The sequence below is a fragment of the Thunnus maccoyii genome, chromosome 1 (assembly GCF_910596095.1).
Source record: "Thunnus maccoyii chromosome 1, fThuMac1.1, whole genome shotgun sequence".
NCBI classification, from domain to species: Eukaryota; Metazoa; Chordata; class Actinopteri; order Scombriformes; family Scombridae; genus Thunnus; species Thunnus maccoyii.
Genome location: NC_056533.1, coordinates 17,417,674 through 17,439,594, shown reverse-complemented (window position 1 = coordinate 17,439,594; position 21,921 = coordinate 17,417,674). Strand labels below are relative to the sequence as shown.

Below are 21,921 nucleotides of genomic sequence, written 5' to 3'. Positions count from 1 at the left end.
CAAACTGCCATGATTACGAAAGCCAGCCTTACTTTCTAGCAGGTCTAAACTACCCTGCCATCAGATTTCCCCAGAAGTAGTCACTATGAAAAGCCACCGCTCATCACACAAACACCTTAATCTCTTTGATTCTGTTCACAAAACCCAGACTGTTATCTGTCCAACACTGTCAATCAATCAGTCACTAAATAAAGAAAAACCTGTGTCAAACGGATGCTGTTGTCTTTGTGCCCATTATCCAGCTGAAGGGCTGCACCACATGACTGTCAAATACGAATAGCTGTTGCACACACATACGTATTCTGTCACATTTATTAAACATATCAACTTTTATTTAGGCCACAAGAGACTAACCTTCCGTTTTGTGTAGACAACAAATGCAGATGTTTCACAATGTCACTGTGTGTATTTTAAAAGTTGTTTCAAGGAATCAGAAGGTTTTCAGCCATTGACTGAATTGTTAACGCTGACAGTTATTATTTACAACATCATGACCCGACTGTACGTGTGCATTACACATCCACGTCATCAGCATATTTTACATTAATAAACGCAATAGATTACATTTCACATCAGATTCTTCTAAATAGCAGCACTTTTTAATCTTGACTCTACTGTACACTGACCATAAGAAAATATTAGTTGTATGAACCAGTGAAATCACAATATATGAGCAACATACTGTATGAACGCACTCTGAAAGGAATAGTACTATACAGCGACAGATACATGCTAACCAAATGATTAAAAATGAGGATCATCCCGTAAATCCTGTTGAAATAAGGTAAATTCAAGGTGGATTTCCCTTGTATAGTGTCTAATAATAGCATAGTGTCAATGCTAATGTTGCATTTATGAAAGAAACAGGAGGAGGGTCCTTCCCTGGTACTGAAACTGATTTTTCTATCTTGTGTTTTGAAAATTTGTTTTTGAAAATGCTTGGTCCTGCTTGTCTGCATGAAGTTACACGGTCATTAGTGTTTCACATCCTATTTTGCAGTTTAAATAGTTAATTCCGTGTCTTTTAATTTTGATGTGGAATATGCAAGTTGGAATTTTACTATTCTGACAAATTATCATGCAGGAAATGCTTGAGCTGTATGTCTAGTTAAAGTTATTTCAGCATTGACAAAGAACTATCAACAGCTAACTTTAAACTACTGAGTCTCTCACACATCAGGCTCTCTGGCTGAACAACGTATCTGTGCATTATGATTAGTGACAAACAGAAATGAAAATAGAAAGTATCCCTTTAAGAACTGCAATTTTTGAAATAAGTCCAGTGCAGTCAAAAGAAGAAAACACACAAAAACTACAATATTAAGGCTTGGTGCTGATGCCAGTGGACGGTTCATCCATTCTATGCTCTTGAAAATCAGTAACCACAGATAAAAACTTTACAATTACACCAAAATATCCACAGTTCATAGTTTTTCTCTAAAGCAGAGGAGCAGGAAAAGCGTTGGTGAATGAGGGAAGTAGAAGATGGAGGGAGGAGGGAGGAGGAGAAATGAATGATGGATGGATTTATCTTCAGTCTTTCCCAATAGCAGCAGTTTCCTCTTTCTATATTTTTACATCCTCACATGATCACTTTGGTATTAACATGAAAAGTTGATAGTGACATTCAATTATTTACCACTGTAACAAAAATGGTCCCAAGTCGGGTTTAATTCCTTTCCCTCAAGATTTTCCACAGGGATGGATGTCAGTATCGTTTGCCCAACTGTTGTTGGCTGTTGGCAGGATTTCCATCTGCTGTTTTATCAGCGCTAATGTCACCATAGAAAAATCCTGTTGCCCATCAGGAATATCCACATGATCGTTGGTTTCTGTTGTCAGTGGGTGTTCTCCATGAGTTTGGCAGCTGCAGATCTTGTATCATCCTGCCTGTCCACCACATGTGTGTTGTGTGTGCCGAATGTCTTTGATGATGTGTGTTTTTTAAGCTGCATGCAAGCATCTCTCTCTGTGTTGAGCAGAGCACTGACAGCCATGTTTGGATCAAAGGTGCTGTTGGTTTTGATGGAGGTGTGCGCATTTGTGCTGCTATTGCGTTGGCTGCGCGTCATGGTGACTCTGAAGGTGTGTACGTGCTGCAGTTCCATCTTGTCTTCCTCGGACACTTTAATGAAGGGACACCAAGCAAAGGCATGACGGAAACCAGAACGAAACCTGCATAAAAGGGACAGAAAGAGCAGAGATAAGGGAAATGTTTTGAGTTTTGACGCACTGCTCTGTCTACAAAATCCATGAAATATGTGTTTTACCTTTGGTTTAGGCAGCAGTAAATGATGGGATTGTACATGGTCGAACTCATTGCCAACCAAAATATGGCCAGATAAACCTGACAAGGAAAGATGATCCACAATAAATACGTTAATAAATAAATCAGAATGATGTAATAACAGGAAGAAAGACGGCTGCTAACCTGCTGAATGTAATGTTGCTTATAAATGTCTCTGTTGAATGATCCGAGTATGAAGTAGATGTGGTAGGGCAGCCAACACAGAGCAAAGGTCACCACCACGACAACCATCATCTTTACTACCTGTGGGACATCACAGAGGAGGACATCTCAAATAACATGTCAGCTTTAACTCAGTATTTAGTTTAAAATCTGTTCATTTTAATATCACCCAGCTTGTTTTATCTGAGCAATGTGAGAATAATGAGGGTGATTATTCTCAATTTGGTTGATGACAGAAGAAAGAGATGTGCGAGACCTTTCTCTTGGCTGTTATCTGGCTGTGGTAATGGTCTGACGCCTCTCCAGGGATGTGTCCACCCCACAGTGTTCGGCCAACTAAGCTGTAGGTTACCAGCATCACCAGCAGAGGGAGCAAGTAGATCAGTAATATCACAGCAAACTGGTAACTATGGATAGAAAGAGGAGAGAGATACTGAAAAAAAAAACCCAAAACCCCATAGAGAAAGAGTTGTGTCATCACTATCACAGACATGTCAGTATGTCTCATGTTTGTTGCATGTCAGTATGCATTCACATGTGTGAGTGTGTCTCCAGTGTGTGTTTATTTGTGAACAACAACACAGTGTTCCTCCTCTACGGCCATTTGATCATTGGCTACAACTTAAAAATATGGCGTACTTACAGATGGTTTAGAGACTGCCTCTAATACTTTTATGAATAGTTAAGTTTTTGGATCAATAGTAAGTTATAATACATAAAACTTCTTGCATGCAGACAACATGCATATAACTCTACAAAACATATGTACATGTGTATCTGTACTGTGTGTACAGTATAAATAAATCTTGTATAATCTCTTTATTTCACCTCAGTTGATGTGTTCCTCCGTAATCGTCTGGCCAGTCGACCATGCACACAGTTCTGGGGTAGTAAAATCTTGTCACGCTGTAATAGCACTGAGGGAATGCCAATAAGATTGCTACAATCCATATCAGAGCAATTACAACCTTTGTAGAGGTGGAGGAGAGGCGGGGCTTCAAAGGATGGATGATTGCCATGTACCTGAAGGATGATGAAAAAGTTTATTAAGGTAATTAAAAAGTTGAGGCGATGTGTTCATTTTTGAGCAGCATGTATTGAAACCTGCCTTTTCTTCTGAACACCAAGGCAACATTGTGAAAGCAAATTAATCAGAGTAATTTAAACAAAACAATGATGAATGGAGGCTCCTTTGCTTTTAAAATCAATTGGGCACTTTCTCTTGGAAATAGAGTACTAACCTTATATTTTGCTCAGTCAAACTTTGAGTCAGTCAATGAAATGACTACACTGTGTCCCAGCAGCACTTTCAATATATTCAGTTGTCTTATTGTGTTTTTATTCTGCTCATGTGTTTGTGTTTTTCTGTTGCCTTGCTGCCAAGACAATGTCCTCTTATTTAGCTGAACTGAATTGAATTTGATACCTGCATCAGCAAAGGGGGTCAGCTTGATGCAAAAGAGGTCTACTCTAAACCACACGGCAAAAAACAAAACAAAACAAAAGACTAGATATAAACCTCTATAGACCAGCTATGTACTGTCAAAGAGTATAGTGACTGCAGTCAATAGTCTCATCTCATCAAACAACATATTAACTGAGGTGAAGAATCATTCTGACCATTTATATGATATATTAATTGTCATGAGTAAAAGCTGGTGTATGAACAAGAATCCAGAACCTGAATACACATAGAAATAAAATGTACTATAATGTATACATAGAAGTTGTCAGCCTTGTTTGACTGATGGCAGCCTTGTACCGTAGTCATGGAGAAGTGTCAACACAGATGGAATAATGCTAAAAAAGGTGAAATAATTATAACAAATACAGGTAATTGCAGTGGCCATGGCAACTCATCATGAATCTTATGCAATGTTCTATGTTCATTTGCTTAATAACATCACTCAGTATTGTCATAGTTATAATCAATTGGTCATCTATGACTGTGAATCATTAATTTGAATTATTCGGCACTAACAATGTGAATGTACTTGAATGGTTGTGCCCTTGTTCTCATTTTAGTTTGATGGATAATAACTGTGTGATGTTGCATAAAATGATTTGTATTGGAGATGTGATTTCAAACATTTTTAATAGTATTCTGCTTTTGTGGTTAGAACAATTTTGAAAAGTGTGGCCTAGAATGAAATGAAAGGGGGCACAAACGAAAAGGAAACTATATTATGGATGAAAAAAATAATTATGTAAAGGGTTATCTAATGTATAATCTGTAAATATGAAATAAGAATGTTGTTAGGTGCCATCATCTAATCAGTTATTCTGACTCTGTTATGTAATCTCTCATGTGCTTAATTTGCTTTACGTCAACCTTAACTCTCAGTTGTTGTTTTCATTCTCAGTTCCAACATCTTCACAATGTTCTTGAAGCTGTTTTAAGGTTACAGTTGAACTAGCACTTCAGAGGCCACCAATCAAGCAGCAACATGAACAGAGAATTGTACACCTTGGACCATTTGATGAATGTAGATTATATTTCACAGTTAATCTGCTAAACATGTAATTCATCATTTTCAGCACTGTTGCTGCAGCTAATGACAACACAGATGAGGCCTGAATAAAGTCACATAAATGGATGATTCCACAAATTGGAAACTAATGAGGAGGAATTATCACGTCATAAGCAGATTTTTACACTTGGTCTGATCCAAACATATGTCTCATTCATCACTACATCTGTCCTGGGCCACAGATGGCTATGTATATATAGTATGTTATGTACACGTATGGGAGATAATGAAATGAATCTCTCTCTTCAGGAACAGCAAAATTGCAGTTTACATTAAGTTGCCAGATTATTAGACACTGCATGTTTTTGTTGACACTGTGTCAAAAGGTATAGATTCAACCCTATGGTCATTTTTCATAGTGACGGTTTTGTATTGGACTGAATTGTATTTACATTCTGCTTCCCTAAACACATAATTTATTGCAGGGCTGCTGCATTAGATTACACAGATTTACTTAATATTTGTAACTCTGCGTATCTACAGTATATTGTGTGATTAGTACAGTTTCAGACTAGGAACAGACTGAACATTCATGCTCCAGTAAGCATTAATGACATCTGTGACTCTGCTGTCCATTGACCCATAACACCTTCAAGTAGCATTTGTATTGGGTGAACATTCACTACTGCTGCTGCTGCTGCTGCTGCTGCTGCTGCTGATATCAAGTGATGCATGTGATATATAATATTATTATTAATAATAATATGATTATGTCAACTAAAAGACTGGAAATATCAGAGGTGGTTGCTGTTCTACCTTTAACACTTGAAAAAGGGCCAGAGAAAACTTAACTGATGAAAAATATTGTTTGAGTTTGCCTCTGAAGAGCAAAATACATGAGATACATAAACAATTATGATCAGGTATAGGATAATTTGTAGCTATTAACAAGTATGATAATAACATTAATATAACATATTTAAAATCCATAAAAAAATACATGTGAATTCATCACAGATAGTGTAATTATGTAGCAGTGAAGTTGTTGGGTGTATTATTTGCTAATACTAATAATGATTAGTTTCTGTACTGCTGAATGGACTCTTTCAGTAAGTGGTTATCCATCCCCTTTTAAACTATGACCATTTGCATAATGCAGCTCCTACATGAGGTAAATGGGGATCATCTATCCCATTAGTGTCTAATTGCTGGTACCAAACCGTCTCTTAGGTGCTGACTTTTTCTTTTTTGTGGCACTTTGGAGAGCCTCAACCTAAATGTGATGTGACTCTTCTTTGAGAAACATTAAACATGGTCAAATTAGAGTTAATCTATGTCCTCACACACCATCTGTATGTAAAGGCCTTTGCACTGTTTGTAAGAGAGCTTTCTCACCTGTCCACTGCGATGGCAGCCATCGAGTATATTGATGAAAACATGGCAGTGATGGGGAAGAAGTTCTGAAACCGGCAGTAGCCCAGGCCAAAGTACCAGTCATTGTGAAGCGCGTAGACAAAGTTAAAAAGAGTGTTGAAGGTTGCCATGGAAGCATCAGAGAAGGACAGGTTGACGATGAAGTAGTTGGTCACAGTCCTCATACGTCTGTGAGCGAGAATAATCCAGATGACTGTGACATTCCCGGTGATGGACACCAGGATGATGAGGGAGTACGCTATAGCCCACAGAGCCACCTGAGAGAGGAGGCGAGGAGAGGAGAGGAGAGGAGAGGAGAGGAGAGGAGAGGAGAGGAGAGGAGAGGAGAGGAGAGGAGAGGAAGTAGGAGAGAAGAGAGGAGAGGAGAGGAGGTAGTAGAGGAGGTGGGAGAGGAGAGGAGGAGAGGAGAGACGAGGGGAAGAGAGGAGGAGGGGAGGAGAGGAGGTAGAAGAGGAGAGGAGGAGAAGAAAGAGGGGGGGAGGAGAGGAGAGGAGAGGAGAGGAGAGGAGGATTGTTAAATCCTAAAAAATATTTTGTGTGTGCAGTTAGTTACACAGAGTAAGTTCAAAGGGCTGCAGGGCAAATAAAATAGTAAAAAGCCCAAACAAAAAGCACTCAGCGAGCACACATAAATATATAAAATGGAAAAATAATAGATAATATCCTCCCTAAACTTTGAAGTCACTGGCTTGTCTAGAAGATGAATCAGTCTGTAAAGCACCATTCAAACACTTCAGTGAACTGTAATTGTATTCTATTTTAATTTTATATCTTTGATGTTTGATATTTTTTGGGTCTCCAATGTCACAGAAAGATCAAAGACACAAGACTCTTGAACATCTTGAGAACCCTCTCTATTAAGACTACACATTTTAAACACAGAATTTCTTAAAGCATAAATGGTTTTTCCCCTGGTTTAGTAGATTTATAGAGTAGTGCACATTTTTATCCATTCTTTCTTGAAATTATCTTCTCAATGCTTCCCAGTTATGCCACATACTGTATGTCCCTCAGTAAGAGAGAGCTGGCTCTAAAGGCTCTAATCTCTCTGAATTTCTCCCACCTGCCAGTCAGGCTGCTGGAACTGATTCCCAGTCGTCTCGTTTCCGTCCTCCAACCAGTCGGCGGTCACTGATAACGGCAGCGAAGTGCCCTCCACGTCTCGTTCAACGTGTTGAATAAAACTTTCAGCGTCCATGTTCTTTCCCCTTTTCACCTGGTGACAGAAACTTCATGCATAACTGCTGTTTGTGCGTTATGCGTCATGCGTAATGAGGCATAATGAGGATAGTAATTGATTAATGTGTGTTTTTAATTCCCAATCGATGATTTTTCAAATGTTAAGAATGTTTCTGTATGAATATGAGCCATCTTTAAATATTTAAATATTCTTCCAACAATATTTTAGCCATTAAAAATATAACTGGCCATTGAGAACATGTATAGCATGTATATACTTTTTTTTGGCTATTTTAACTGTAGTGACCCTTATTCCTAAAAATGTTTTACGTATGGTATATAACTTTTATTTAAAAATTTCTGAAACCTGAAACTACTATACGATTCAGATTGGACTCATTCATATCAAATGGCAGATTTCACTGTGGAGGAATTTGGCTCTCCGGGCATCAGCTTGAGTTAATGATCATACACCATATCACTAACATGGCAAGTTTCACAGTGCACTGATAACCTAATCATACAGTACCTTACAATACAATACCTTTTCCTTGTGCGGTAAATAAAGCTAACTGCACTTTGTTTTCTTCCACATTTGAATGGAAAAATGCTTTAAGAACTGTTTCTAAAGCAAAATACATGAATGAGCCAACATGTATTACAGCTCAGACATTTGGCAGACACACACAGTACTAATAAGCTGCTTTGTCTGCAGTAAGCGCAAAAGCACAAGTGATGAATCAGTACATCACAATGTGATTTTTACAAAAATGAGCCAATATCTTTGTCAGGTTATTACTTTCATCTGACTTACCTCTCTATTTACACGCTGAAATTGTCTGTTTTTCCATCAGTTTGTCCAATCCATTGCTGATAATGCCCCCGAAATTAGACTCCTTCTGCGTAATGGATAACCAGGTCCATCCAATAATCCATCAAGACATCTTTACCCTCTCTTTCACACACACATACACACTCTTTCTCTCTCTCCTGGAATGTGCAGCTTGCTGATTACGGTTCTGAGAGTGACGGAGACTCGCAGCCATCCAGGCACGCGACTGTGCGCGTGGAGCTGCGCCAACTCCACTCACAGCGAAGGGGAGAGATGATAAAGGGTGAAACGAGTGAAAGACAGAAAAAGAATGAACAGCGACTGATGCTCACTCCGATTCTGGATCTAAAATGTGAAATAGCTGGTAATGTAGTTACACAAAAGAAAGAGAATACTGTGAAATTGAAAAATTAAGCAAGAGAAGGGGGGAGGGTTAGTGCAAATAAAGGCATGTGTTGGCTGTGCATGATTCCATCTGAAACAAGAAAGAGATTAACAGAGTATTAATGAAATAGAGACCAAATCAGTGAGATTATGAGAGAGAGGGGAATGAAAAAGCTGTACAAATCATGGTTGGTAAGAAAAGCAAAGGAAAAACTATTCCCAATCTCTACTGCTACCTTTAATTTCTGCAGCCATCAATTTCCTGCTCCATTGAAATCTGAAGCAATTCTGTGGTTGTCCTCTGTGCAATTGCCTATCAACTATTCATGTTCTTCAATTTTTGTTTGGCACAGCGGACAGAAGACACACAGAGAGGGCTGCAGGGTTGGAGAGAACAAAAAGTAAAGCTCTCAAGAGGGCTATGACTGACTATTCATATTTTTTCACTATATATGTGTGAGGGTGTGGATGGCTGTTCACTTCCTCTGTAAAATGCTTGTTTTAATATACACCTATGATCGCTATGTGTATTGATAGTTTTACATGAAAACTCTTGGGATCACAAAAGGATCCATTCTTGTAGTGGCGGTCGAGTAAGACCACCCGTTTTGTGGGTCATGACATGGTTGAAGAGGACAAACTTTAATGCAGTATGGGTGTGTGTCATGGTGCTGCTGATGGTGGGAGATGACTTCTTGTTGGGGAGTTTCTCCATCCTTTGCTGCTGCTTTTCTTCTGCAGCCTGTCAGAGATCCTCTTCATAAAGTGCAGCTCCTGTCAGGACTATAGCTTTCCATGTTAATGTGAAACTTTGTGATGCTGATCTCGGTCTTGTCCTCAGTTAACCACTGTCAACACATCAATACATCATTCCTATGCTAATCACACTCTAGTTGTAGGCACGTCTATCAGCAGGTCTCAACAAGGGGAGTCACATCCACCTGCGACATGATGCACATTTCCTTGTTTGGACATCACTCCTGGAGTTGGGGGTGTTCCCCAGAGATAAAGCTGAGCTACTGACACACGGAAAGTGCTCCCAAGGGACTCTCCATAACCTGTTGTTCTCCTTCTCCTTTCCACAAAATTAGGTTGTAAAAAATAGGCAATAAATGAAAAGTGCAAAGCAATAATCGCCTTTGAAGTTCTTCTCTACACGTTACACACTGTGCTGTCTCTGTATTATGGGCGTATAAAGAAGTAGAGGTCTGTCTGTGCCTTTGTGATGCACTCGGTTTTAGCTCAGTAGTCAGCGCAGTCGTCTATGATCTGGGACAATGGAGTTTGAGACCGGGTGTGGGGACCTCCTTCATAAGATAGTTTATTCATAAACACTTATTTTAACACTTCAATATCCTAAAATTAAAAGCGTAATGAAAACTAAAACTCCACTTTTATTTGAATGCAAATACAAATATAAATAATTTTGCTGCCTCAACAAATATAGATAAAAATACTGGGCCCTCTGCACATCCCAAACACATTCATTTCATCGGCTCTGTTGCTCAGTGTAAAAACAAACAGGTAGGAAGGAAGCTCTGTTTCAACCTTAAAGCTCCACTGACGAATATGGTTTATATTTGAATTAAATGAAATTTTTTCCTCAGGTTGAGAATTTATCTGAGATAATCTGAGGGTGTTGCAGGGGTTGATAACAGAGTTGATCACAAAGCACTTGCAAAGTACAGCGCTGTGTTTGCAGTTATTGGCAGTCACACATTTAGTGAAGCTGCCGCTACTTTCTGTACTTTTAGTTTGAGCTGTGGCATCTCAAACATGACAAAACACTTAAATGTCCCCATAGAGACAGTATGCGTCAGTATTTATGTCCTGCTGGTTTTAAAATGTGATCATACGGCAAATAAATCTATTAAAATGTGTTTGGTTTATTTATAAGTGCACATGTTTCTGTGTGCTCTGTTGCTGTGTACAGTGCATGTGGGGGAGGGTAGCAGTTCTGTGTTTGTCTATATTGTATTATATACTGAACAGTTTTTTTCTTCTGGTAATGTACAGTCTGTTTGTTTAACATATGATAAACATATGATATACAAATATATACTTTATAATCTTGTTACTTATCACTAACCATAAGGTGACATGTACTTGCTGTATGCTCCTATGATGTGCACATTTCCTGAAAATGCTGTGGTGATGTTTGGTCATAACAGAAACTTTATTCATGTTTCTCCTTAAAACAATGAAACAAAGTGGAAACAACAGTTAATCTGTGACATTATCGTACAATGTGTGATGGTTTTTAGGCCTCTCTTTCTTACTGTTATGTCTTTGCTTGTGTTTCCTATTGCTTTTATTCTTTCAAAACTACCATTTTGATGTCTTTGGTGACTTTGATGATCTGTTTGTGTCTCTCCTTCCTCCTGCTCTGTTATCACTCTCCCTCCCTCTCGGGGGAAATCTACTGTATGTGTCTGCATTCGTTTGCACAGGAAAGAGCGGATAGAGGTAGAGCCTGCTGACTTCAGCTGAACTCATTTTGTCTTTTTTTTTTTTCTCTCTGTTGTGTGTGTACAGTATGTACTGCATGTGTGTGCTTTCACATGCGCACAAATCCTTATTGGCCAGCAGGGCCTGGTGAAGGGCATGTTGAAGGGTACAGGCGGAGGAATGAAAAGTTTCTATCAAACTGAAGTAACCGTACTGAACAATTTCGGTCTCCTGAGTGAATCTGAGGCTGAAGTATCATAGACAGAGGAATAACAGTGCTTACTATCCAGGACCTAAAACTCACTTCTGTTAAACTCTGCACCTGAACGCACCTCAAAGACTATATCTGACCACTAACATGTACATTCTGTGCATGCTGACTAGCCTACAGTCTGTGTTTCTAGTCCAGAAAAAAAACACTGAGAGACAGATAAAAACAAACTAGCCAATCATTTTTCATACCAAGGAGAATCTGATCAAACTGTTTTCTTTCTTAATCTCAGAATACAAATTAAGAATGTATCTGATAAAAGCCGCACCTGCCCAGGTTTGCTTTGTTTTGCTTTGCGCTGGTGTTGTCAGCTCGTGGTCTTTTGCTTGTGGAAGAAGATAAGAAAAGGCGGAAGTGATAAATAAGGAGTAACTACTAGATGGGTCAAAATAGTGATTCTCTTGACTGAACAGCAGCTCAGACAGCTCTCACTCACTGACTCAACATGCTTAATCAGCTGAATAGCTGCTGATAAGGCTGGCCTAAAACCAACAGTGTTGGACACACAAGTACAGGCGATGGTTAGTCACAGACAGCCCAATGGTGGCTGTCTGTTGTTTTAGTTTATCAAGGCGTTTAATGACCTGTTCTGTTCTTCAGTTTTGTAACTGAGCATGGCTTAATTTTAAAAAACAGCAGTCAAATAAAATAAAACATTCTAGACACATACACTTTTACTTTCTGGTCAAATTGTCAACTTTGTACACAATGAATTTTAATATTGTAGGCTATAGAATGCATTTGCATGTATTTTATTGAGACAATGTGTTTTTTAATGTGATTTTGAAGTATTCAATTGATTGATTTACCAGTTACTGGGGATCAACTTTCATACATTTCCAAGTTGTATGAGGTGGTTTGAGTGTGTGTCTAAACAAAGACGCTGCATAGAGCCTTGCAATTCATCAGTCATCCCAATTCAAAGGCAACAAAGCAAATTCAAAGCAAATTCTCTGGACACAACAAAGTAGTAGTGGCTCATTCTGTATGGTCCCTTTGCAAGTGCTCTTCCAGTAGCCTATACTTCACCACTAGGGGGCAAAGACATATGTTTTACTGTAAATTGCTGTTATCCATAAAGTGTGTGCCACCAACACCTATTTATTGACATATTAGAGCAAAAAATACTTACATTAAAAAGCAGAGTTAAAATACTGAGGGTGTGCCATATTGTGTTTCCTTTTCATATTTCTACCATGTTTGAATGTTCTATCCGAAAACTCACACATTCATGAAAATGATGTAGGCTATTTGCATCTATCATATTAATTGGAAACATGAGTCATTAGGTATTTTGCACGTTTGATGTCTTTTTGTGATTCTTAGTTTTATTCGTAGACTGTTCGTGAATCTACAGATTTATTTATTTATTCATATATCAGGGTAGTGTAAGGCATGAGATTTGCTTGGTGTGGAGGAAGCTTTTACAGACAGGTTGTAGCTCTGTTCATATGCTATTTCTTCTTGACCAGGTCTCATCTTAGATTTTTTAATCAATATTTCATTGAGATATAGTAAAAAAAAATATTTTAGAGGATATTTTCATTTACAATGATTTTATTTTAGAGTCAAATACAGGTCGGTGGTTAAATAAAGGAAAATAAGAGGACGTGTGATGAGCCCGTAATTCCTGGCTACGCCCCTGGAAAGAGGGGATTTAGTCATTTAAAAAAAAATTTGAGGTTCGGTAGTTAAAAACATATGTATTTCACCCTCACATCAATCACTCGAGAAAAACACTCAGTGAACATACACAGTTTTAACGAAGTGAACCTCCTCTTCGTGGTTTATTTCTTCCCTTTAAACCTGCTGCCGTCCATCCATCATCTCTTCCACACACACGCGCGCGCCCCCAGGTGTGGTGACGACGACAACGCGGAAGTGTGTTGTCAACAGAGCAGGGAGCCGTTGGAGAGAACCGTCCGCCGCCGCCGCGATGTCCAACAACGACAGTACCCGATACTGTCAAAGATTCTCCTACGCTTTTCTCAAATTCACCCTGTTCGTCTATGCCATCGTCTGGTGGGTGAGTAACGTCCCGGTGACCGTTTGTGACGAGGAGCGTGCGCTTTGTTTGCACAGTTGTCCCCGCTGGACGGGGGTTTGACTGGGTGTGTTTGTTGTTTCGACTGCTGGGAGTCTGTATAAACAGAAAGAAAAGACGGTTTAAATGTGTTATAGTGAGAAATAATCACCAGCATAAGATTTTCTCAAACTGCAGCATGTTGTTTTCTATGATTTACAGCTTTGGTACGACAGGTGTTTTACTACCTGTGGAGTAATGAGTAACTGCCCTACCCTCCTCTATGCACCTTTACCTGCTTGATACATTGGTAAACACATACAGAAAGAGAGAGAAAAGGAGATAAAGAGAAAAAGAAAGAGGAACAGATTCGGTTTTCTTTTTCCGTGGGGATTTCAGAAACGTTGTTGTGTCCTGCTGTGGTCAGACTGAAGCATGAAGGAAGTCATGTGTGTGGTACACAACATGACAGATCAGCAAATTATTGACAATGAATGGCTGCATTAAATGGCTCAACAAGACAGAGTTGATCCAGTACATTCAACCTAATAGTTAGTTACAGTAGGTGCATATTAAGTAAAGTTTTTATATATCTGATAGAAGTGTACTGTCAACATAGTCTGGAGTATACTGGAGTATTTGTGGTGTCAACCATACAGGTGCCTGATTGCATAATGTGAACAGGTTGTTGTACAAAACTTGAATGGACTATCATGGCCTGTTTGGTTGCTGTTTTGTGATTCATCACTGTGCAATCTTGTGAAATGATAACAGTGAAAGATTTGAGTTTCTAGTAATTTCTCAGTAATCGTACACAGTAGGTTTAGATGATTATTCTATTAATCAGTCAACAGAAAATTCAGTTGTATCAAAAATGCATTTGCTGAAATACATTTACTGGTTCCAGCTTTTAAATTGTGAGTATTTGCTGCTTTTTTCACTATTTTCTGACATTTCACAGACAATTTACAAATTGATCAGTAATGAGAATAATTATTAGTTGCTGCCTGGGAGAAAGGTAAAGGTAAAGATTAGCAAACACATTTTTTTAAACTCCACTTCACACAGTAGTTATAAAACCATGTCACAATATACACAACAAGACTAGCAAGGGAGCTGCTGACTGACTTTGCAAAGTTGACTGATGGACTCTTGCAGCCTCTTTGTGTCTGCGGCCCTTTTCAATTTGCAACATGCAAGCTATGACTTGCAAACATGAGATAATTTCCTCACATTCATTTTGACTTGTTTTAATAATCAAAGAAACTTATTAACTCCATACTTGTGACCCATGCATGAGCACGCAAGAGGACTGCAATTTGTGAGTGGCAGTCATCTGTGAAACGGGGAAGTGGCAACATTTGCCATGTGTGTAAGCAGAGTTTGTAAATTGCTTTTGTGAAACAGGCCCCTGGATTCCTCTCAGGAGCAGTGGTGCAGATCCCCTGGAGCCACAATCCATCAAAGTCTCCGAAAAGCACTGTTTAGTTTGAAGATAAAGACCTTTTCTCACAACATATTTGTTTGCAGGTAGATAAAAAGAAAATGAAAAAGGACTCAAATGGTTAATCAGGAGTCTGTACATCAGTAATACAAACCATACAAAAGAATGAGGTCAAGAAGGGGGTGTATTTCATCTCTGTGAGACAGTAAAGAGTTTCCAGTAGAGAGGTCAAGTGAAGTAAAATATTCCCTGAGGAGCAGTTTAGATGAATGTGTAAACAGTTTACAATGTAAACAAATATTACAGTCATCTTAGCGGAAGAAGCAACTTCATAACAATACCTAGTAAGGTATGAATTTGCTTGGTTATAGAGAATCTTAGCAGACAAACAGACACATCCTCAGCTGCGAGGGAGCATCGTCTAACTCTCTGCTATGTCCGACTTAAGGTTTACTGCTTAAGTATCGACTTAAATGCTGTGATCTATCAAAAACAAGAGGGAAATACATGAATGATTACAATTTACTTGCTTCTACTTGTATTTTTTTGGCAGTTACTTAAATGAAGCCAAAACAATTGTCTCAAGAAGAGGAAAATAACATTGAAATAACACCAGACACCCTGATGTTGTAACAATATATTCTGTCACTTGTCACTCACTAAAAAAAAAACAGTGGTTTTGTGCAACATATCTAAAACCCTGCAGCTGTTCCCTCTCATAGACAATTTGACAGAACATTTATATTTGTGCAGACAGATGGCTGATCTAGACAACACTTAGTGCACTAAAAATCACTTATTTGTTCCCTCTGTGAGACATTTCTGAAATGATTATTCATAGGAAGAGATAAAGAGAGAGTGGGATGATAGGTAGGCAGTAATGGGTTTATTATGGAGAGTTAATGCTGGCTTGATAAGGGAGGTGAAACAAACTAATGACCTATATTTACTTTGTTGGTGTTTAAAGAGACGTTCCCACCACACAGTCTCTGAAGCGGTTTGTCTCTGCGGGATGCAGTTGAGTACAAGGAGTAGTTGAGGTCACATTGTCACTTCCTTCAGGAAATGTAGACAGCAGCAAATGTTCACTCACTCAACATAAAATCGGCTGTTTTTTTTTGGCACCGGCAGTGTTTCTGTTGTAATTTCTCATCAAACAGGTGGTCAAGAGAAATTTCAACTTATTTGTATTTGACTGTATATTGTAATTAATGTTAGAAACAAAAATAAAATGATAGACCAACATAATGACAGTTGATAGAGCAGTCAACGTTGCTGTATCGATTTATTGAGAACTTTGTGTTGCCAAAAATCCTGTTGCATGTTTTCAGCGTCAGATCTTGATGTTTTTAATCTCTCTAAAAATATACTTAAGGAATATTACTGAGTCACACGCACACTTTCTTGACCTCTGATTTGTATTTCCTTTTTTTTATAATGACCTCTCCGTCATACTGACTCAGTGTGCTGTGGGACAGGATGTGTGTGTGCTGGTGTCTGCAGCTGTTGAGGCTACAAACAGCCAAGCAACATAGCATATGTCGGAGGGACAATGTAGAGGATGAGATCATTTATTCTCTGCTCACTGTGGAAAATTATTTACGTCATACGAGGACATAGCTTAACTCTGTGTGGGATCTACAGTGGGGATCAAAGATGTTACAGTTGACTTAGGCTAAAACTGAAAGTAAAGCCAAGCCATGAGGGTGATGTTGTATTTATGAGATGAGAATTCCCCATGTCATTGTTTACTTTCATTGAAAGTTATAAAGTAATTCTGAGGTAAATTATTAAACAGGCTGTATCAAAGGGATATATAGTGACGTAATACCAGCAGTACATTCGGTAGGCAGAGCAGAGGTCATTATTTTGATTACTGAGATCTTATCGGAGGGGTGTAAAAGGATTTTGTCAGCTTCTGTGATTTGAAAAGCAACTGGAGTTTTTGCCTTTTGAAGATAACAATCCCAACTGTGATGCTGGCTTCTTGTTCCTGTAGGTCGATTTCACTTCAGCCTGCTGTCTGAGGTTGTCTGCTTTTCATAACCTAAATTAACCCAATGAAGGCTGACTGAGAACACTTTTTTCACAGTGGCACATGATGCACAATAACACACATGGACTCACCGGGACTTCCCAGTTTAAAGCAGGTTGTTGTCTCTTGACCACCGAGCTGTTGTAATTGCTCTGTAATTTGGGACTAATGTACCTTACTGACAATTGTTGATCATTACATAATCTGCCATCTACTTTCTCTCAGTCAGTACCAGGCTTTGAAACAGCAACCTTTGATATGGTAAATCAAATAAATATTTCCCTGTTTGCATTCAGCACACTGAAAAGAAATGAGCCTGTCTGATAATTTAGAGCTGGGTGTGAGATGTCCTGAAGAGGCCACTGTACAGAGGACAACCCCTTCTGACTTTGGCCTTGTTTCAGCAGTTTCTGTTTGTCTGGTGACAGAGTGTCGCTGAATTATCGCATTGCTTTCTGTCTAATGTATAATCAGTGTTTATTATTTCATGTGAAAATCAAAAAAGCTTAATTGGCTTCAGAGTTTTCTGAGTCAGAGACACATCGGTGTCTTAACATATCAAGAAAACCTGCTCTGTTAGTTAATGTGTAAATCCCCAACAGTGGCAGCTGTGTGCAAATGTGTAAATCCCTAATGTCAAATGTGGAAAGTTTCTATATTCCCCCTTTGATGTGTAATGAACAAATTCAACAATTGGCTGGTGACTTGAATGAATTGAAACTAGCTTATGGAGGTGTGAAATTACCCATATTTCATCTCATATTGCTTTATAGCCTCCACACTTTAATTCAAAGGTTAATCTTGTTTTATTAAAACACAGGCAGCTGATCTTTTACTTTAGAATTAAATGAGGTCCAAACCACTGATGAGAAGCAGAAAATGTTTTTGCAATCAATGATTATTACAGTTTACCAGTGAAGAACTATTAATTTCTCAGGTGACACATTCAAGCCACCATATTAATTTGCGCTCATATAATTTACATAATAGAAAGTGGCATGAGGTGACACAAGTCACTGACTGTGACTTTGTCCCACAGTAAGTTCTTTATGTGTTTTATAAGACTTATTTCAGTGTGTTTATGTCTCATGTCTCCAGTTTATAGTCTGGTTTCAGAGCTCCATTTGAGTTTCTGCACTGTGTGCCGTCACAGCGGTTAGTCCAGCAATAGCACAGTGGAGTTGTTCTAGGTTGGAGTGGAGTGTAATAGGTTATATAATACAACTTAACCTTGGCCTAATGCCCTCATATTGGCACCAAGTCACCTGCAGCTAAGTGCATGCTGATAAACAGAGACCTGCTTGTGTTGATATATTATATCAGAACAATTTTAGTTAACGTGTTTAGATGAACCTGAGTGATTCATGAAACAGCAAGTAAAGGTTATCACTCATGAATGTTGACATATTCTATTGTTGGCAGAAATTTTGAGTTGTTTAAAATGCTCAAAGTGCTGTCCTCTGAATAGAAGGGACTTTGGGGTGGGCGGGTGGGCAACCAGTCAGCAGCGAGATACCATAACAGACAGCAAGCATGGACATGTAAGGAAAAGACATCATGGTGGAATATAAACAGTGGTTCATCAGAGCTCACAGATGGCTACTTATGTGAAACATTTCTGTTCTTTCCTTCCTCCTTGCTTCTCTCCTCCTCCTCTCTTCTTCCTCTCTGACATGTTGTCCATCTCAGTTCCGAAAAGGCTGAAGATTGATTGTGAAGAGGCAAAGTGCAATTCGCAACAGATGTGTCAAAGAATGAGGTGTTTGCAGTAGCAACATGTGATCCAACTGTCTTTCACAGTGAAGCTGTATGTGTGTATGTGTGTGTGTGTGTGTGTGTGTGTGTTCTGAGAATCATCTTAAAGTGTAGTGATAACCACACTGCTACAGGTGTGAAGACAAGCAAAATGTCTTTTACTGTTTAATGTGATTGAAAATATGTTTAAACTGACTCAAACTAAAGTAAAACCACAGTTTATTACAAGTCGGTCTTCCTTTTTGTAATATGTTATGATTACATAGCGCCATCGTAATTGCAGAGATCTGGAAACATGACATAATTTCTAAAAATATGTACAACGGTGCAGCAAACACTATCACTGAGACAACCAGACAAGTTGTAAACAAACCCACAGGTTTCTCAAACTTATTTTGAAGAAAAAATGAACGGGAGCGATAAAATGAGCAACAAAAAGCTTTGTTTTTTTAAGAATAATCACCTTAGTTATAAAAAATAAAACTGAAATTGTAATAAACAATATCTTTCCTTCCTTATCTCTGCGTCCTTATGCAAAGAGTGTAAGCTCCAGTGAAGCACTGTATAGCTGTGTGGGATTATTCATATGAGGCAGGAAGTTGCAAGCAGGCTTATTTGACCCTCCCAGGATACATAAAGGATAAAAAAAAAAAAGAATGTCACTATAAATTGTTCATTGGTGTTTTTCCAGTTCCTGCTTCAGCTGCTTGGCCACATTACAGACCTACATTTGCTCATGTGCTATTTGGCAGTAATTGAATCTGTGCAAGTGACCTTTTTTAATTTTAGATTTGCCTGGAGTTCATTGTAGGAACAGATGTGGTCACTTTATTTTGTTGTATTGCAATTGTTTCCTACTTCAAACTTTATTAGACTTGCAAACTCATTATTAGACTTTAGTGTATGAGTGTAAGGGTTGTTGATAGTTTGCTTCATTCAGTGTCACTGTTGAGTGATGTGCTGCTGATGGATAGATGATTTGATCAGTGATCGGTCCATCAATGAAATGAGTCAACATAATCAGACTCTAAAATCCTTCTCACTGCATCCTTAATTAGAGTAATTAGACGGTGAGGTGCAAAGATCCTCCAAACTAGCCATTTAATCTTTGGTAGAAGGTAATTCTAATGAAATCTGATCATGGGAAGAAATGTTATCCAGTCAGGAATTTGTTCAATGCTTTTAGCACCAGAAGTGGAATTCCACTTTCCTCTGTTGTATGGGGATGGCAGCATGGATGGATATCTCTAAAACTCAGCAAATTATATCTGCATGGTTAGGTAATATGAGGACCAAGTGGAAAAATGTGTGTTTTTTTTTTCTTTTTAAATTTGTGTGAATTGACCCTTTAAGCTTCTTTTTACTGTCAAAATGTCCCTGACTGTCATTGTTGCTGATTGCATATTTAGCTGCTGCCCGATGCTTATTTGATGCAGATTGCAAATAGAGCTTTGATGTATATTAATGTGCCACTGGGTGATTGAAGGCACATAACTGGATATTCTGCCAGTTATTGTCTGACTGAACAATCAAGCTTCAGTCTCACTCAGTTATTCCTCTGTTGTGCGGTGGGCAAAGCTCAGGTTTGTCTTAACTCTCGTCAGTGTTAACAAGGTCAGTGTAAAACAGTTAGTAAATTGATCAGATGGTGCTCCTTAAATGGAAAAGTTTGTTAATAGATCATTAAATTGAGTTTTTGTGAAAGGATCAAATTAAGAATTTTTAATACCAAGGAAATTAACCTTAATGTGACATATTCAGTCACAGTTAGGAACATGTAGTGGGTTGGTTGTACTGTATGTTCACTGCTGTTAGTTTTCAGTTCCTGAGTGAAACTGAATATCTCACCATGCAACACAGGCTCATTAAAACACACCAGCAATCATATGTATGAGAGGAAAGCATGCGATTTGCATCCGTTATCAGCGATACACGACTTGAGTGAGACTACTTTCATTTCTGTTGCACAAAAACTAACTTGGCAGATGATCATATACACTACATATATATATTTTAACATAAGGAAGGCCAAACAACCTTCATTACAGGGCTTCTTTGAATTTTAGTTTCAGCTTGAATGCTAACATGCTGACGTTCAGCAGGAATAATGTTCACCAGCTTAGTTTAGCTTGTTAGTATTGTGACAAACTGGCTCAGGAATGTGACAAAGAGGGAGTCCACGCAAGAGTATAAACAAATGTGATCTATTAAAACTAAAGTTAACACAAATAAACAAACCAAAAGAAGATGATGCAGGGTGGATGTCAGCGGGAGGAAAGAAGAGAGAGTGACCACATGAGCCAGCTTTTATAGCCTGAACCATATCAACTGACGACCCACCACTGTCTGCCAGGGAATGTCATTAGTTTTGCAGGTATTTGGTCATTAACTAAAGTGTTAGACGAATTAGAATTTTGGTCTGATTGTGGCGTTAGAGGAAAAGTCGAGGATCACCAAAGTTATTACAAGTCATCCTGAGGGGGATGATCATTCCTGTAGCAAATTTCATGACAATTCATTCAATAGTTTGTTAGACATTTTGATCACAACCACAAATATGAACCTCATAGTGGCACTAGAGAAAAAGCCAGGGGTCTGGACATACTGTGGATTTTGGCCCCCATCACTTACATTGAAAGCCTATTTGAAGTGGATCTTTTAATGGCCTGTATGAACAGGAGGAATGATTACAGTGAGGAAAATCTCTTTCAGTGTTCATATGGGCAGACTTTTTTGTCTTAAAAAAAAAAAAATTGTCAACCTATCATTTAAGATTCATCCTCTGGGAACCATGAATATCTGTACAAAATGTCATGACAATCAATCCAATAGTTGTTGAGATATTTTAGTCTGGACACAAAGTTTTGGACAGATGTACTGACCAACACATTGACCTGCCAACATTGTCATCCACAGAGTCAGGCTGCTAACATAGAAAGAAATTCTAAAATGAAATGAAATGTGTGTTTGCATGAGTGTGTGTACAGTCTAGACAACAATCTGTTCCACAGCACTGATAGTTTGTAAAAAGACTAAAACCAGACTTGAACTGATAATCAAATTATGTTTGAGTAATTCAGTGAGAAAAAAAGATGTTTGTGTGTGTGTGAGAGAGAGAGTATGTGTATCCAAACATCACTGATTGTTCTCAGTAGATTCACTGTATCCAAACGAA

The 21,921-nt window shown here is 38.5% G+C and overlaps 2 protein-coding genes across 2 annotated transcripts in view; one reads left to right on the top strand and one right to left on the bottom strand.

The window, feature by feature from the left end:
• Positions 1–369: 369 nt before the first annotated feature.
• Positions 370–8,600, bottom strand: tacr2 (tachykinin receptor 2). The gene is made up of 8 exons (XM_042413475.1): positions 8,369–8,600; positions 7,439–7,591; positions 6,337–6,632; positions 3,299–3,493; positions 2,727–2,877; positions 2,432–2,551; positions 2,271–2,347; positions 370–2,175 (listed from the first exon to the last, which is right to left on the bottom strand). The coding sequence occupies exons 2-8, from the start codon at positions 7,571–7,573 to the stop codon at positions 1,839–1,841; spliced, it is 1,311 nt and encodes a 436-aa protein (XP_042269409.1). The 5' UTR covers positions 7,574–7,591; positions 8,369–8,600; the 3' UTR covers positions 370–1,838.
• Positions 8,601–13,131: 4,531 nt separating this feature from the next.
• Positions 13,132–21,921, top strand: part of tspan15 (tetraspanin 15) — a 32,047-nt gene continuing 23,257 nt past the window's right edge. Inside the window, exon 1 of the mRNA XM_042419553.1 lies at positions 13,132–13,515. Coding sequence (XP_042275487.1) covers positions 13,426–13,515 — 90 coding nt within the window. The 5' untranslated portion in view covers positions 13,132–13,425. The remainder of the gene's footprint in view (positions 13,516–21,921) is intronic.